Raw genomic sequence first — 16,111 nt, forward strand, 5'->3', positions numbered from 1 at the left:
AGTGTGTGTGTAAAGTGTGAAAATGTGTGTATCACAATTGTAGTGTGTGTGTAAAGTGTGAAAAAGTGTGTATCACAACCCTAAAAGTGTGAAAAGGTGTGTATCACAATCCTAGTGTGTGTGTAAAGTGTGAAGATGTGTCTATCACAATCCTAGTGTGTGTGTAAGGTGTGAACACGTGTGTGTCACAATCCTAGTGGGTGTGTAAAATGTGAAAATATGTGTATCACAATCCTAGTGTGTGTGTGTAAAGTGTGAAGATGTGTCTATCGCAATCCTAGTGTGTGTGTAAAGTGTGAAAAGGTGTGTATCACAACCCTAAAAGTGTGAAAAGGTGTGTATCACAATCATAGTGTGTGTGTAAAATGTGAAAATGTGTGTATCACAATCCTAGTGTGTGTGTAAAGTGTGAAGATGTGTCTTACACAATCCTAGTGTGTGCGTAAAGTGTGAACATGTGTGTATCACAATCATAGTGTGTGTGTAAAGTGTGAAAATGTGTGTATCACAATCCTAGTGTGTGTGTAAAGTGTGAAAGTGTGTATCACAATCCTAGTGTGTGTGTAAAGTGTGAAAATGTGTGTATCACAATCCTAGTGTGTGTGTAAAGTGTGAAACGGTGTGTATCACAATCCTAGTGTGTGTGTAAAGTGTGAAAATGTGTGTATCACAATCCTAGTGTGTATGTAAAGTGTGAAAAAGTGTGTATCTCAATCCTAGTGTGTGTGAAAAGGTGTGTATCACAATCCTAGTGTGTGTGTAAAGTGTGAACATGTGTGTATCACAATCCTAGTGTGTGTGTAAAGTGTGAAAATGTGTGTATCACAATCCTAGTGTGTGTGTAAAGTATGAAAAGGTGTGTATCACAACCCTAAACGTCTGAAAAAGTGTGTATCACAATTCTAGTGTGTGTGTAAAGTGTGAAAAGGTGTGTATCACAATCCTAGTGTGTGTGTAAAGTGTGAAACGGTGTGTATCACAATCCTAGTGTGTGTGTAAAGTGTGAACAGGTGTGTATCACAATCCTAGTGTGTATGTAAAGTGTGAAAAGGTGTGTATCACAATCCTAGTGTGTGTGAAAAGGTGTGTATCACAATCCTAGTGTGTGTGTAAAGTGTGAACATGTGTGTATCACAATCCTAGTGTGTGTGTAAAGTGTGAAAATGTGTGTATCACAATCCTAGTGTGTGTGTAAAGTGTGAAAATGTGTGTATCACAATCCTAGTGTGTATGTAAAGTGTGAAAAGGTGTGTATCACAATCCTAGTGTGTGTGTAAAGTGTGAACATGTGTGTATCACAATCCTAGTGTGTGTGTAAAGTGTGAAAAGGTGTGTATCCCAACCCTAAAAGTGTGAAAAGGTGTGTATCACAATCCTAGTGTGTGTGTAAAGTGTGAAGATGTGTCTATCACAATCCTAGTGTGTGTGTAAAGTGTGAACAGGTGTGTATCACAATCCTAGTGTGTGTGTAAAGTGTGAAAAGGTGTGTATCACAATCCTAGTGTGTGTGTAAAGTGTGAAAAGGTGTGTATCACAACCTTAAACGTGTGAAAAAGGGTGTATCACAATCCTAGTGTGTGTGTAAAGTGTGAAAATGTGTGTATCACAATCCTAGTGTGTGTGAAAAGGTGTGTATCACAATTCTAGTGTGTGTGTAAAGTGTGAAAATGTGTGTATCACAATCCTAGTGTGTGTGAAAAGGTGTGTATCACAATCCTAGTGTGTGTGTAAAGTGTGAAGATGTGTGTATCACAATCCTAGTGTGTGTGTAAAGTGTGAACAGGTGTGTATCACAATCTTAGTGTGTGTGAAAAGGTGTGTATCACAATCCTAGTGTGTGTGTGTCAAGTGTGAAGATGTGTGTATCACAATCCTAGTGTGTGTGTAAAGTGTGAACAGGTGTGTATCACAATCTTAGTGTGTGTGAAAAGGTGTGTATCACAATCCTAGTGTGTGTGTGTCAAGTGTGAAGATGTGTGTATCACAATCCTAGTGTGTGTGTAAAGTGTGAAAAGATGTGTAGCACAACCCTAAAAATGTGAAAAAGGGTGCATCACAATCCTAGTGTGTGTGTAAAGTGTGAAAGTGTGTATCACAATCCTAGTGTGTGTGTAAAGTGTGAAACGGTGTGTATCACAATCCTAGTGTGTGTGTAAAGTGTGAAAATGTGTGTATCACAATCCTAGTGTGTATGTAAAGTGTGAAAAGGTGTGTATCACAATCCTAGTGTGTGTGTAAAGTGTGAACATGTGTGTATCACAATCCTAGTGTGTGTGTAAAGTGTGAAAATGTGTGTATCACAATCCTAGTGTGTGTGTAAAGTATGAAAAGGTGTGTATCACAACCCTAAACGTCTGAAAAAGTGTGTATCACAATTCTAGTGTGTGTAAAGTGTGAAAAGGTGTGTATCACAATCCTAGTTTGTGTGTACAGTGTGAAGATGTGTCTATCACAATCCTAGTGTGTGTGTAAAGTGTGAATTTGTGTATCACAATCCTATAGTGTGTTTAAAGTGTGAAACGGTGTGTATCACAATCCTAGTGTGTGTGTAAAGTGTGAACATGTGTGTATCACAATCTTAGTGTGTGTGTAAAGTGTGAACAGGTGTGTATCACAATCCTAGTGTGTGTGTAAAGTGTGAAAAGGTGTGTATCACAACCCTAAAAGTGTGAAAAGGTGTGTATCACAATCCTAGTGTGTGTGTAAAAAGTAAAAATGTGTGTATCACACTCCTAGTTTGTGTGTACAGTGTGAAGATGTGTCTATCACAATCCTAGTGTGTGTGTAAAGTGTGAAATTGTGTATCACAATCCTATAGTGTGTTTAAAGTGTGAAACGGTGTGTATCACAATCTTAGTGTGTGTGTAAAGTGTGAACAGGTGTGTATCACAATCCTAGTGTGTGTGTAAAGTGTGAAGATGTGTGTATCACAATCCTAGTGTGTGTGTAAAGTGTGAAAGTGTGTATCACAATCCTAGTGTGTGTAAAGTGTGAAAAGGTGTGTATCACAATCCTAGTGTGTGTGTAAAGTGTGAAAATGTGTGTATCACAATCCTAGTGTGTGTGTAAAGTGTGAAAATGTGTGTATCACAATCCTAGTGTGTGTGTAAAGTGTGGAAATTGTGTATCACAATCCTAGTGTGTGTGTAAAGTGTGAAAAGGTGTGTATCACAATCCTAGTGTGTGTGTAAAGTGTGAAAAGGTGTGTATCACAACCCTAAAAGTGTGAAAATGTGTGTATCACAATCCTAGTGTGTGTGTAAAGTGTGAAAAGGTGTGTAGCACAACCCTAAAAGTGTGAAAATGTGTGTATCACAATCCTAGTGTGTGTGTAAAGTGTGAAAAGGTGTGTATCACAACCCTAAAAATGTGAAAAAGGGTGCATCACAATCCTAGTGTGTGTGTAAAGTGTGAAAGTGTGTATCACAATACTAGTGTGTGTGTAAAGTGTGAAAAGGTGTGCATCACATTCCTAGTATGTGTGTAAAGTGTGAAAGTGTGTATCACAACCCTAGTGTGTGTGTAAAGTGTGAACGTGTGTGTATCACAATCCTAGTGTGTGTGCAAGATGTGTGTGTACAGCATTGTGTGTAATATTTCACAAACACCGTGAAGCAGAGTCTATATTAGGCACATCTGCACACTGCTTGTGTTTACCGTGTGTAGACTTGTGTGAATTGTGTGAACATGTAACATCGAGTGTGTATGCAAAGCGAGGAGAGGAGCGAGAGAGGGGAGAGAGATAGTGCAGGGGGCGTGGCCAGCCTGGCCAAGGCTTTTTCAGCACCATGGATAGCTCCAGTCTGTGCGCGTGCGTGCGTGTGTGCGTCCGTCCTCACCGCGCGTGTGCGTCCGTGGCGTGGATCGCGGCGTTGCCTTTCTCCTGAAAACTCCCTTTTTGGTTTTTTTTGGGGGTTTATTTGTCACGAGTGGATCCTGGTTCTCCCGCCTTCCCACTCGTGTTCAGAGCATGGCTGCGTGACCGTCGCCCACCCGCGGGGATGTTCCTCCGAGCCACGCGGATCCCACTTTAGGGTACCAGGGAACACCGGGGAAGTTGGACCCGCATCTGCAACACCGGCGTGGGTACGCGCGTGCGCGTGCGGTCCGATTCATTCGGGAGGACATCGGCCGGGATGAGGTCGGACTTTCTGGATCGTTCCTAAAGACCGAGGAGCGTGGGGTGGGGAAGGAGGAGGAAAAAAAGCCACGGTTCGTATTTGCGTGTCGCACGAAGAAGGAGGACGGACATGAAGAAGTTTCGGAAGGTTCTGGACGGCTTGACCACGTCGTCCCCCGGCGGCAGCACCGTGGGGTCTCCTTCGTGCGGCAGCGCGGCCGGGACGCCCACGGCGGCGGCGCCCACCCCCAGGGAGATCGACGTGCTGGAGACACTCGTGTCGGAAAACTTTCAGCTGTGTAAGGTGGGTGCACGCAGGAAAAAAAAAAAAAAAAAAAAAAAAAAAAATCGCGATTTTTATTCATCCCGATTGTAATTCAAATTTTATTTTATTTTTTTAAGGTTACATTAAAAAAAAAAACATTTTCAGGCAACCAAAAGGCACTTTTATAACTTGTAACAAGTTGTTTAATTTCAATTATTATACCAAATAATACTTTGTGAGAGTCTGTTTGAATCGGGAATTGATTCTGAATTATTTAATTTTTTTATAAAAAAATAAATAAAAAAATCCATTCATCATTTTCAAATTTTTAAAAACATTATTTTTTATTATTATTTTTTTTACAAAGATTACATTTTTAAAAGTACGTTTTCAGGAAACCAAAAGACACTTTTATAACTTATAACAAGTTGTTTAATTTTCATTATCATACCAAATGATACTTTGTGAGAGTCTGTTTGAATCGGGAATCGATTCTGAATTATTTAATTTTTTAATTAAAAAAAAAAAAAATCCATTCATCATTTTCAAATTTTTAAAAACATTATTATTTTAAATTTTTTGTTTACAAAGATTACATTTTTAAAAGTATGTTTTCAGGGAACCAAAAGGCACTTTTATAACGTGTAACAGGTTGTTTGATTTCAATTATTATACCAAATAATACTTTGTGAGAGTCTGTTTGAATCGGGAATTGATTCTGAATTATTTAATTTTTTTATAAAAAAAAAAAAAAAAAAAAAAAAAATCCATTCATCATTTTCAAATTTTTAAAAACATTATTTTTAATTTTTTTTTTTTTTACAAAGATTACATTTTTAAAAGTACGTTTTCAGGCAACCAAAAGGCACTTTTATAACTTCTAACAAATTTTATAATTTCAATTATTATACCAAATAATACTTTGTGAGAGTCTGTTTGAATCGGCAATTGATTCTGAATCGATTCGTCACCCCAGGAATCGGAATCATATCGAATTGATTCACATTCTTACTATTTTACATTGTTTTTCTGCATGTGAAACTTAAATTGTTCTCCTTAAATTATGTTTTGTGTTGATATTTTTGGGTGTCTGTGATGGATTATTTGGATTTACATGATTTCTGAGGGGGAAAATTGCTACGATTTTTATACGATTCTGTCTTTGTCGGAGGAAAAACGTGGTACAAGTGAATATTTTACTGTACTCACTTGATTAACGGTTTCAACCGATTACGATTCAATTGCGAATTTTAATTTTTTAATTTTTTATTTTTTTTATAATATCCATTCATCATTTTCAAATGTTTTTAAACATTTTTTAATTTTTTTTTTTTTTTTTTACAAATATTACATTTTTAAAAGTACGTTTTCAGGCAACTAAAAGGCACTTTTATAACTTGTAACAAGTTTAATTTTCATTATCATACCAAATGATACTTTGTGAAAGTCTGTTTGAATCGGGAATTGATTCAGAATCGATTTGTCACCCCAGGAATCGGAATTAGATCGAATTGATTCACATTCTTACTATTTTACATTGTTTTTCTGCATGTGAAACTTTAATTATTCTCCTTAAATTATGTTTTGTGCATACTTGCCAACCCTCCCGGATTTTCCAGGAGACTCCCGAAATTCAGCGCCTCTCCCGAAAACCTCCCGGGACAAATTTTCTCCCGAAAATCTCCCGAAATTCATGCGGACCTGAGTGACGTGTCGACAGCCTGTTTTCACGTCCGTAAAGCAGTTCGTCTTCCGTAAACAGCAATGTTGTGACACTCTTAAACAGGACAATACTGCCATCTACTGTACATGCATATGTGACAATAACATCTAGGGCTTTTAGAGAGTGCAGTGCACAACTGCGCACACAACGAAACAGAATGCATCATCAGAGAGGGTGTTCAGCATGGTTAGAAAAATAGTGACAGAGAATAGAACAAGGGTGGACAATTCAATCCTTAACTCAACAATGAGTAGATGAGTGTTATGTGTGTGTATATGCGTAAATAAATGAACACTGAAATTCAAATATTTTTCTTATTTATATATATATAATGAAATAAATAAATATATATATATATATATATATATATATATATATATATATATATATATATATATATATATATATATATATATATATATATATATATAGCTAGAATTCACTGAAAGTCAAGTATTTCTTTTTATATATATAGTTTTATATATATATATATATATATATATATATATATATATATATATATATATATATATATATATTAAATACTTGCCTTGGTGAATTCTAGCTGTAAATATACTCTTGCCCTCTTAACCACGCCCCCAACCACGCCCCCCCCCCGGGACCACACCCCCCCCCCCACCCTCACCCCCACCCGAAATCGGAGGTCTCAAGGTTGGCAAGTATGGTTTTGTGTTCATATTTTTGGGTGTCTGGGATGGATTATTTGGATTTACATGATTTCTGAGTGGAAAAATTGCTACGATTTTCGTACGATTCTGTCTTTGTCGGAGGAAAAACGTGTTACAAGTGAATATTTTATTGTACTCACTTGATTAACAGTTTCATCCGATTACGATTCGATTGAGAATTTTTTTTAAATTCTTTTATAATTTTTTAAATAAAATCCATTCATCATTTTCCAATTTTTTATTTACTTTTATTTTTATTTTTATTTTTTTTTTTACAAAAATTACATTTTTTAAAATCAGTTTTCATGCAACCAAAAGGCACTTTTATAACTTGTAACAAATTGTTTAATTTCAATTATCATACCAAATAATATTTTGTGAAAGTCTGTTTGAATCGGCAATTGATTCTGAATTGATTCCTCACCCCAGGAATCGGAATCAGATCGAATCGATTCACACTCCTACTATTTTACATTGTTTTTCTGCATGTAAAACTTTAATTATTCTCCTTAAATTGTTTTTTCATATTTTGGGGTGTCTGTGATGGATTATTTGGATTTACATGATTTCTGAGGGGGAAAATTGCTACGATTTTTATACGATTCTGTCTTTGTCGGAGAAAAAACGTGGTACAAGTGAATATTTTACTGTACTCACTTGATTAACGGTTTCATCCGATTACGATTCGATCGAGAATTTTTTTATTTTTATTTTTTATTTTTTTGTATAAAATCCATTCATTTTCAAATGTTTTTAAACATTTTTTAATTTATTTTTTTTTAACAAAGATTACATAGCTCACTTGAAGGAATATGTTGCGAGTTGTCCAGTGAAAGGTTGTACAAATGCTTTCAAAGTTAAAATACTCGCTCACATGTCACGGAAACACAGGCATTTTTTTTGCCGATTCTAGATACAGTGACGCAGTGGGTAGAGCTCGTGCCTCACAGTGAGAGGGTCCTGGGTTCGATTCCCGGGCTCGGGGTTCTTTGTGTGTGGAGTTTGCATGTAAATTCCTGGCAACCACAGATGACGCTATTTTTATCGTAAATTCTCCAGGTTTTTTTGTAAACAGGTTAAACATGTATCTGTTTTTTTCTTACTAATTTACTATAAACAAAAACAGTTATCAACTGTAAAAATTACGGATTCAACATCTACATATCGTAATGTCCTATACATCGTGACTATTTTATAGAGTAAATTCCTGGCAACCACAGATGATGCTATTTCACCCTAAATACTCTAGTTTTTTTGGTAAACATGTTAAAAATGTATCAGATTTTTTCCTAGTAATTTACCCGAAACAAAAACACTTATCAACTGTAAAAAATACGGATTCAACATCTACATAACGTAATGTCCTATACATCATGACTGTAAATTGCATGGAAATGAACCACATTTGTTTACGTGTGTTGGAACTGCTTGCGCGCAGCTATTTAACATATTCAGAGCGTTTAAGGCTCATTTTTAATAGCTCACTCGAAGGAACATGTTGTGAGTTGGCCAGTGAAAGGTTGTACAAATGCTTTCAAAGTTAAAATACTCATATACCCGCTCACATGTCACGGAAACACAGGGATTTTTTTGCAGATTCTAGATACAGTGACGCAGTGGTTAGAGCTCGAGCCTCAGAGTGAGAGGGTCCTGGGTTCGATTCCCGGGCTAGGGGTTCTTTGTGTGTGGAGTTTTACATGTATCTGTTTTTTTCCTACTAATTTCCTATAAACAAAAACAGTTATCAACTGTAAAAATTACGGATTCAATATCTACATATCGTAATGTCCTATACATCGTGACTATTTTATAGAGTGAATTCCTGGCAACGACAGATGATGCTATTTAAGGCTCATTTTTAAAAGCTCACTCGAAGGAACATGTTGTGAGTTGTCCAGTGAAAGGTTGTACAAATGCTTTCAAAGTTAAAACACTCGCTCACATGTCACGGAAACACAGGCATTTTTTGCTGATTCTAGTTACAGAGACGCAGTGGGTAGAGCTCGTGCTTCACAGTGAGAGGGTCCTGGGTTCGATTCCCGGGCTCGGGGTTCTTTGTGCGTGGAGTTTGCATGTAAATTCCTGGCAACCACAGATGACGCTATTTTTATCGTAAATTCTCCAGGTTTTTTTTGTAAACAGGTTAAACGTGTATCTGTTTTTTTCCTACTAATTTACTATAAACAAAAACAGTTATCAACTGTACAAATTACGGATTCAACATCTACATATCGTAATGTCCTATACATCGTGACTATTTTATAGAGTAAATTCCTGGCAACCACAGATGATGCTATTTCACCCTAAATACTCTAGTTTTTTTGGTAAACATGTTAAAAATGTATCAGATTTTTTCCTAGTAATTTACCCGAAACAAAAACACTTATCAACTGTAAAAAATACGGATTCAACATCTACATAACGTAATGTCCTATACATCGTGACTGTAAATTGCATGGAAATGAACCACATTTTTAATAGCTCACTCAAAGGAACATGTTGTGAGTTGTCCAGTGAAAGGTTGTACAAATGCTTTCAAAGTTAAAATACTCGCTCACATGTCACGGAAACACGGGCATTTTTTGCCGATTCTAGATACAGTGTCGCAGTGGTTAGAGCTCGTGCCTCACTGTGAGAGGGGCCTGGGTTCGATTCCCGGGCTCGGGGTTCTTTGTGTGTGGAGTTTGCATGTTCTCCCCGGGTACTCCGGGTTCCTCCAAAGACACGCACCTGAGGATTGGCTGATTGGCGACGCAAAAAATTGTTTTACAGGGAATTCCTGGCAACCACAGCCGCCGGGATTTTACAGAAAATTCAATATTTCATGAACATGTTGTGAGTTGTCCAGTGAAAGGTTGTACAAATGCTTTCAAAATTTAAATACTCATATACCCGCTCACATGTCACGGAAACACAGGGATTTTTTTTGCCGATTCTAGATACAGTGACATAGTGGTTAGAGGTTAGAGGGAAAATTGCTATGATTTTTATACGATTCTGTCTTTGTCAGAGGAAAAACATGTTACAAGTGAATATTTTACTGTACTCACTTGATTAACGGTTTCATCCGATTACGATTCGATTGAGAATTTTTATTTTTTTATTTTTTTTTTATAAAATCCATTCATCATTTTCAAATGTTTTTTAAACATTTTTTAATTTTTTTTTTTTAACAAAGATTACATAGCTCACTTGAAGGAACATGTTGTATGTTGGCCAGTGAAAGGTTGTACAAATGCTTTCAAAGTTAAAATACTCGCTCACATGTCACGGAAACACAGGGATTTTTTTTGCCGATTCTAGATACAGTGACTCAGTGGTTAGAGCTCGTGCCTCACAACGAGAGGGTCCTGGGCTCGATTCCCCGGCTAGGGGTTCTTTGTGTGTGAAGTTTGCATGTAAATTCCTGGAAACCACAGATGACGCGTTTTGACCGTAAATCTTCTTTTTTTTTTTTTTTTTGTAAACATGGTTTTTTTTCATAGTGAGCAAAAACAGGTAGTGTAAAATTAACCGTTTTTAATGAACCGTAATTATACTGTAAATTGTGTGGATTATTATTATTATCATTTTTAATATTTTTTAAGTTTGTCCGAAAGAGATGATACGGTATCGTCTGCTCACAGATGCTACCTGCTGGTGGTTTGTGCACACTGCAGCGAGTCCTGGATAGTTAGTCACACGCAGGGTTCTCACGAGAATGAGGCAAATAAAAATCTGGGTTTCGGTATAGGTGCATGGGTGTGCTTTCCCCCCCCGCCCAGAGAGGAAGTGGGTGACGAGCACTCTCTCCGTGTTGCATCAGCGAGCACACACAAATGGCGTGGTGACATAACCGGCGTCCCTGCCTTGCATACAGAGTGCACACAAGAGGGACCCTGCAGCCCTGATGTGTTTTGCACCGGGGGGAAGGAGGAGGAGGTGTGGCGGGGTTATAGGTGTATTTATAGCTTTCCAGAGCTGACTGCGGCGATTATTCCTCACGCGCCAAAGAGAAAAGGCTGAATTTCGGCGAGGGGCCGTGAATAATTCATTGTGGAACCCGAGAGTATTTGGCTTGTTGGCGGTGCCACCTTTTCAAAGTGGCCGGTTCGCTTTCTCCAAAAAAGAAAGGGATGCTGCAAACGTGATCGCCTCGTCCAGAGCAGGAAGCTGCGCCTTCCTCGCTGAGTGCTCTAACGTGGCGTCGGTATTAATACGCCGCATCCTTTCCAGCTCTTTGTGCAAAGCAGGATGTGTGTGTGTGCGTGCGTAGGTGACTTGCACAAAATCACGTAAAAAAAACATCCAAAAAGCGCCAACAAGACTACGTTTACATCTCGAAGTATTAGCAATATTGTTATTATCAGCACTAACGCAAAGGAACTACTTTTTGTGGCGCGGTGATCACTAACTAGTTTATGCTGCTATGTCGACATGCTGAGCTGCTGCATCGCCTCTGAGTTGGTGAAAGTTCATTCTCGATGACAAATCACGCCTCTCGTGGATAGTAGAAGGTTGTGGACTAGAGATGTCCGATAATATCGGACTGCCGATATTATCGGCCGATAAATGCTTTAAAATGTGATATCGGAAATTATCGGTATCGACAGCAAAAAGACTCACAATTGAGGAACAGCTGTGGATCAAGTGGATTCTGTGGCAGTTTTACCAGAATTATTAATTGTCACGTTCAAACACTGAGGACATTTATTAAACAAGACAAAAGGCAAGGAATCAAACAGAGACAGAATTCAATTTGGACTCAATTGAGGAGAGACAGCGTCAACCTGTAACCTCTTACAGTGTCTTAGCACGCTTTGACGAAGAAGGTTTTCGTCTTCTCTTTATTACAATATTCAATGTTCACGCACCAACACATGTCTCAGCAGGAATGGGGAGTATGTAAAACAGTCATTGTTTTCGGTCGCTTTGAAGACCAAGAAGTGGGATTTCTCGGGCTTGGGCTCTTCCTGGATCCAGCTGGGGCAGGTGTTGGAGGACAATGGATAACCTCTCCCGTCTCCTGACCACAGTTGCTTCAAAAGGGCAGCGGGTCGTAAATAGCGTTGACTTCAAAGAGAGTTCGTTTAACACTTCAAAGAGAGTTCCTCTGGAAGTTGAACAGATCCTGCCATCTGTCCGTGTTGAAATCACAGTGGCGTTTCACGAGCGTTCTTCCTCTTGTTAGGCCTCGAAAGACAGCATTCATAATACAACGTTTCTTTTGTGATAACTTACAAACAATTATTCCAACATTAATAGTTTATAATTATTAAGTATGTAATAAACATGTTTTGTATTCAGTTTAGAAATGTATTATTATTAAATAATGAAAGGAAAAATACGGGCGAAGGGCCATTATTGTATTGGGTTAGAATTACAGCCGTCAAGTGATATTCTCCAAAAAATCGGATTAATCATGATCATTGGCGTAAAATTTCCTTAAACCCTTTAAATAATTTGATGTGATTTTATTTTTATTTGTAATTTTTTTTACAAAAAATTGCAGAAAAATACAATATATATATATGCAGGAATATGAGTTTAAATAAATAATAATATAACCTGTGATTTTTTACTATGATTATAGATAGGGATGTCCGATAATATCGGACTGCCGATATTATCGGCCGATAAATGCTTTAAAATGTGATATCGGAAATTATCGGTATCGACAGCAAAAAGACTCACAATTGAGGAACAGCTGTAGATCAAGTGGATTCTGTGGCAGTTTTACCAGAATTATTAATTGTCACGTTCAAACACTGAGGACATCTATTAAACAAGACAAAAGGCAAGGAATCAAACAGAGACAGAATTCAATTTGGACTCAATTGAGGAGAGACAGCGTCAACCTGTAACCTCTTACAGTGTCTTAGCACGCTCTGACGAAGAAGGTTTTCGTCTCCTCTTTATTACAATATTCAATGTTCACGCACCAACACATGTCTCAGCAGGAATGGGGAGTATGTAAAACAGTCATTGTTTTCGGTCGCTTTGAAAACCAAGAAGTGGGATTTCTCGGGCTTGGGCTCTTCCTGGATCCAGCTGGGGCAGGTGTTGGAGGACAATGGGTAACCCCTCCCGTCTCCTTACCACAGTTGCTTCAAAAGGGCAGCGGGTCGTAAATAGCGTTGACTTCAAAGAGAGTTCGTTTAACACTTCAAAGAGAGTTCCTCTGGAAGTTGAGCAGATCCTGCCATCTGTCCGTGTTGAAATCACAGTGGCGTTTCACGAGCCTTCTTCCTCTTGTTAGGCCTCGAAAGACAGCATTCATAATACAACGTTTCTTTTGTGATAACTTACAAACAATTATTCCAACATTAATAGTTTATAATTATTAAGTATGTAATAAACATGTTTTGTATACAGTTTAGAAATGTATTATTATTAAATAATGAAAGGAAAAATACGGGCGAAGGGCCATTATTGTATTGGGTTAGAATTACAGCCGTCAAGTGATATTCTCCAAAAAAATCGGATTAATCATGATCATTGGCGTAAAATTTCCTTAAGCCCTTTAAATAATTTGATGTGATTTTATTTTAATTTTTAATTTTTTTTACAAAAAAATGCAGAAAAATACAATATATATATATGCAGGAATATGAGTTTAAATAAATAATAATATAACCTGTGATTTTTTACTATGATTATAAACAGAGATGTCCGATAATATCGGACTGCCGATATTATCGGCCGATAAATGCTTTAAAATGTGATATCGGAAATGATCGGTATCGACAGCAAAAAGACTCACAATTGAGGAACAGCTGTAGATCAAGTGGATTCTGTGGCAGTTTTACCAGAATTATTAATAGTTTATAATTATTAAGTATGTAATAAACATGTTTTGTATACAGTTTAGAAATGTATTATTATTAAACAATGAAAGGAAAAATACTGGCGAAGGGCCATTATTGTATTGGGTTAGAATTACAGCCGTCAAGTGATATTAAAAAAAAAAATCGGATTAATCATGATCATTGGCGTAAAATTTCCTTAAATCCTTTAAATATTTTGATGTGATTTTTTTGTATTTTATTTTATTTATTTTTTTACAAAAAATTGCAGTAAATACAATATATATATGCAGTAATATGAGTTTAAAAAAAATAAAAATATAACCTGTAATTTTATAGACTGCCGATATTATCGTCCGATAAATGCTTTAAAATGTGTTATCGGCATCGGTATCAAAAAGTAAAATGTATTACTTTTTAAAATGCTGCTTTGTACACGGACGTAGGTAGAAGTACAGAGCGCCAATAAACCTTAAAGGCACTGCCTTTGCGTGCCGGCCCAGTCACATAATATCTACGGCTTTTCACATGGTCAACAGCCATACAGGTCACACTGAGAGTGGCCGTATAAACAACTTTAACACTGTTACAAATATGCGCCCCACTGTGAACCCACACCAAACAAGAATGACAAACACTTTTCGGGAGAACATCCGCACCGTAACACAACATAAACACAACAGAACAAATACCCAGAACCCCTTGCAGCACTAACTCTTCCGGGACGCTACAATATACACCCCCCGCTACCCACTCAACCTCCTCATGCTCTCTCAGGGAGAGCATATCCCAAATTCCAAGCTGCTGTTTTGAGGCATGTTAACAAAAATAATGCACTGAGAGAACGTCCAAACATTCACACAAATACGATTCTCATGCTAGCATGCTAACATTAGCATGCTAACCTTTCCAGCTCATTTTTACGCTTTTTTAATGCTAATTCCGCAGCCATACAACTTAGAATCATATAACTTGGTATGTGAGACATGCTAACTGTTAGCATGCTAACCTTTTCAGCTAATTTGACCCTTTTTTTTTTGTTAATTCTGCAGCCATTCATCTTAGACTCATATAACTTGATATGTGAGACATGCTAACTGTTAGCATGCTAACACTATCATGCAAACTTTTTTTTTTTTAGCAAAGTTTACATATATATATATATTTTGGCCCTGTGATGAGGTGTGTCCAGAGTGTAATGCCTTCTGCCCGAATGCAGCTGAGATAGGCTCCAGCACCCCCCGCGATCACGAAAGGGACAAGCGGTAGGAAATGGATGGATGGATGGATGTATATATTTTTTCTTTACATTATTTTCCCCCCCAGTAAGAATATAATGATAATGTTAATAATATAATTGTGTAACTGCATAACTTAGTGTGTCAACAATTCTGCCTGTACAAAAATAATAATATTTGTTTACATATATTTTTTGTATTTTTATTATTATACATGTATTTTTCATACATTATTTCTTCATTAATTTCTCCTCGGGGATTAATAAAGTATTTCAGATTCTGATTCTTATTCTGATATATACCAATGTTTATTATTGTTGATGTATTAATTAATTCACCCATAATTTAGTATTCTTTTTTTTTTTATTAGCGACCTGACTAAACTTTGTCTGTATTTTAAAAATAATTTAATTCCGAAAGCTCCTAATATTTTAAATCAGGGGTTTCTAAAAATGTTCCACCAAGGGCCACATACTGCAAGCCAAGTATGTGGAGCCATCTTGTATTTTTTTTTATTTGAATACAAAAATACAATTAAAAAATAATAATAATAAAAAAATAAAATAAAATAAAAAAATAAATATATATATACATATATATATTTATAATTTTTTTTAAAGGTAACTAAGTATATTTATATTAATTATTAGTTTAAAAAAGGCCCGATTTTTCTTATTACATTCCAATTTATAGCAAATTTTTTTCTTAAAATTTTACTATTGTTTTTTTCCCTGACAATATGCCACAGACCAACAAAACTCAGTCCGTAGGCCCCAAATAGCAGCACTTTGGACACCCCTGGTGTAGTCTGTCCCCTCGCTCAGAGTCAGCTGGGATAGGCTCCAGCTCAGATAAGCCTTAGAAAAAAAAATGGACAGGAACACGCCAGAGATTAGCATTAGCTCAGCAAAAGTAAACAAGGAGAAAAAAATCAATCACAATTTATCGATATAGCCTTCATGTCACGCCGTGCTTGACAGCCGAGTTATGTGTTTGTGTTGTCCCCTGTTTAGATCCTGTCCAGCGCTCTTATTTTGTAGTTTCCACTTCCTGTCACTTGTCTTTGCAGCACCTTTACTTTGTTTGCCACGTTTCGTAATTAAGTCCATTCCTGCTTCTCACGTATAAACTGTTGCTGACTGCTTGCATAGCTCCCCCCCTGCTTCATGTGCACTCCCAGCTGCACTAGGGTTTTGTTTATATACCTTTTACCGGTACGCGGACTCCTGCTGTCCTCTGCATTTTGGGATCGCAATCTAAATGTGTAAATAATATTTTTTTTACAAAATCT

General features: G+C 37.0%; 1 protein-coding gene across 10 annotated transcripts in view; it reads left to right on the top strand.

Annotated features, from left to right (window-relative positions):
* Window positions 1-3,765: 3,765 nt before the first annotated feature.
* The window catches only part of stxbp5l (syntaxin binding protein 5L), a 457,116-nt gene continuing 444,770 nt past the window's right edge, over window positions 3,766-16,111 (top strand). For all 10 annotated transcript variants that reach the window (XM_061926057.1, XM_061926060.1, XM_061926058.1 and 7 more), the window contains exon 1: window positions 3,766-4,424. In XM_061926057.1, the coding sequence (XP_061782041.1) occupies window positions 4,251-4,424 (174 nt within the window). In that variant the 5' untranslated portion in view covers window positions 3,766-4,250. The remainder of the gene's footprint in view (window positions 4,425-16,111) is intronic.

Source organism: Nerophis lumbriciformis, linkage group LG31 (genome assembly GCF_033978685.3).
Source record: "Nerophis lumbriciformis linkage group LG31, RoL_Nlum_v2.1, whole genome shotgun sequence".
Lineage (NCBI taxonomy): Eukaryota > Metazoa > Chordata > Actinopteri > Syngnathiformes > Syngnathidae > Nerophis > Nerophis lumbriciformis.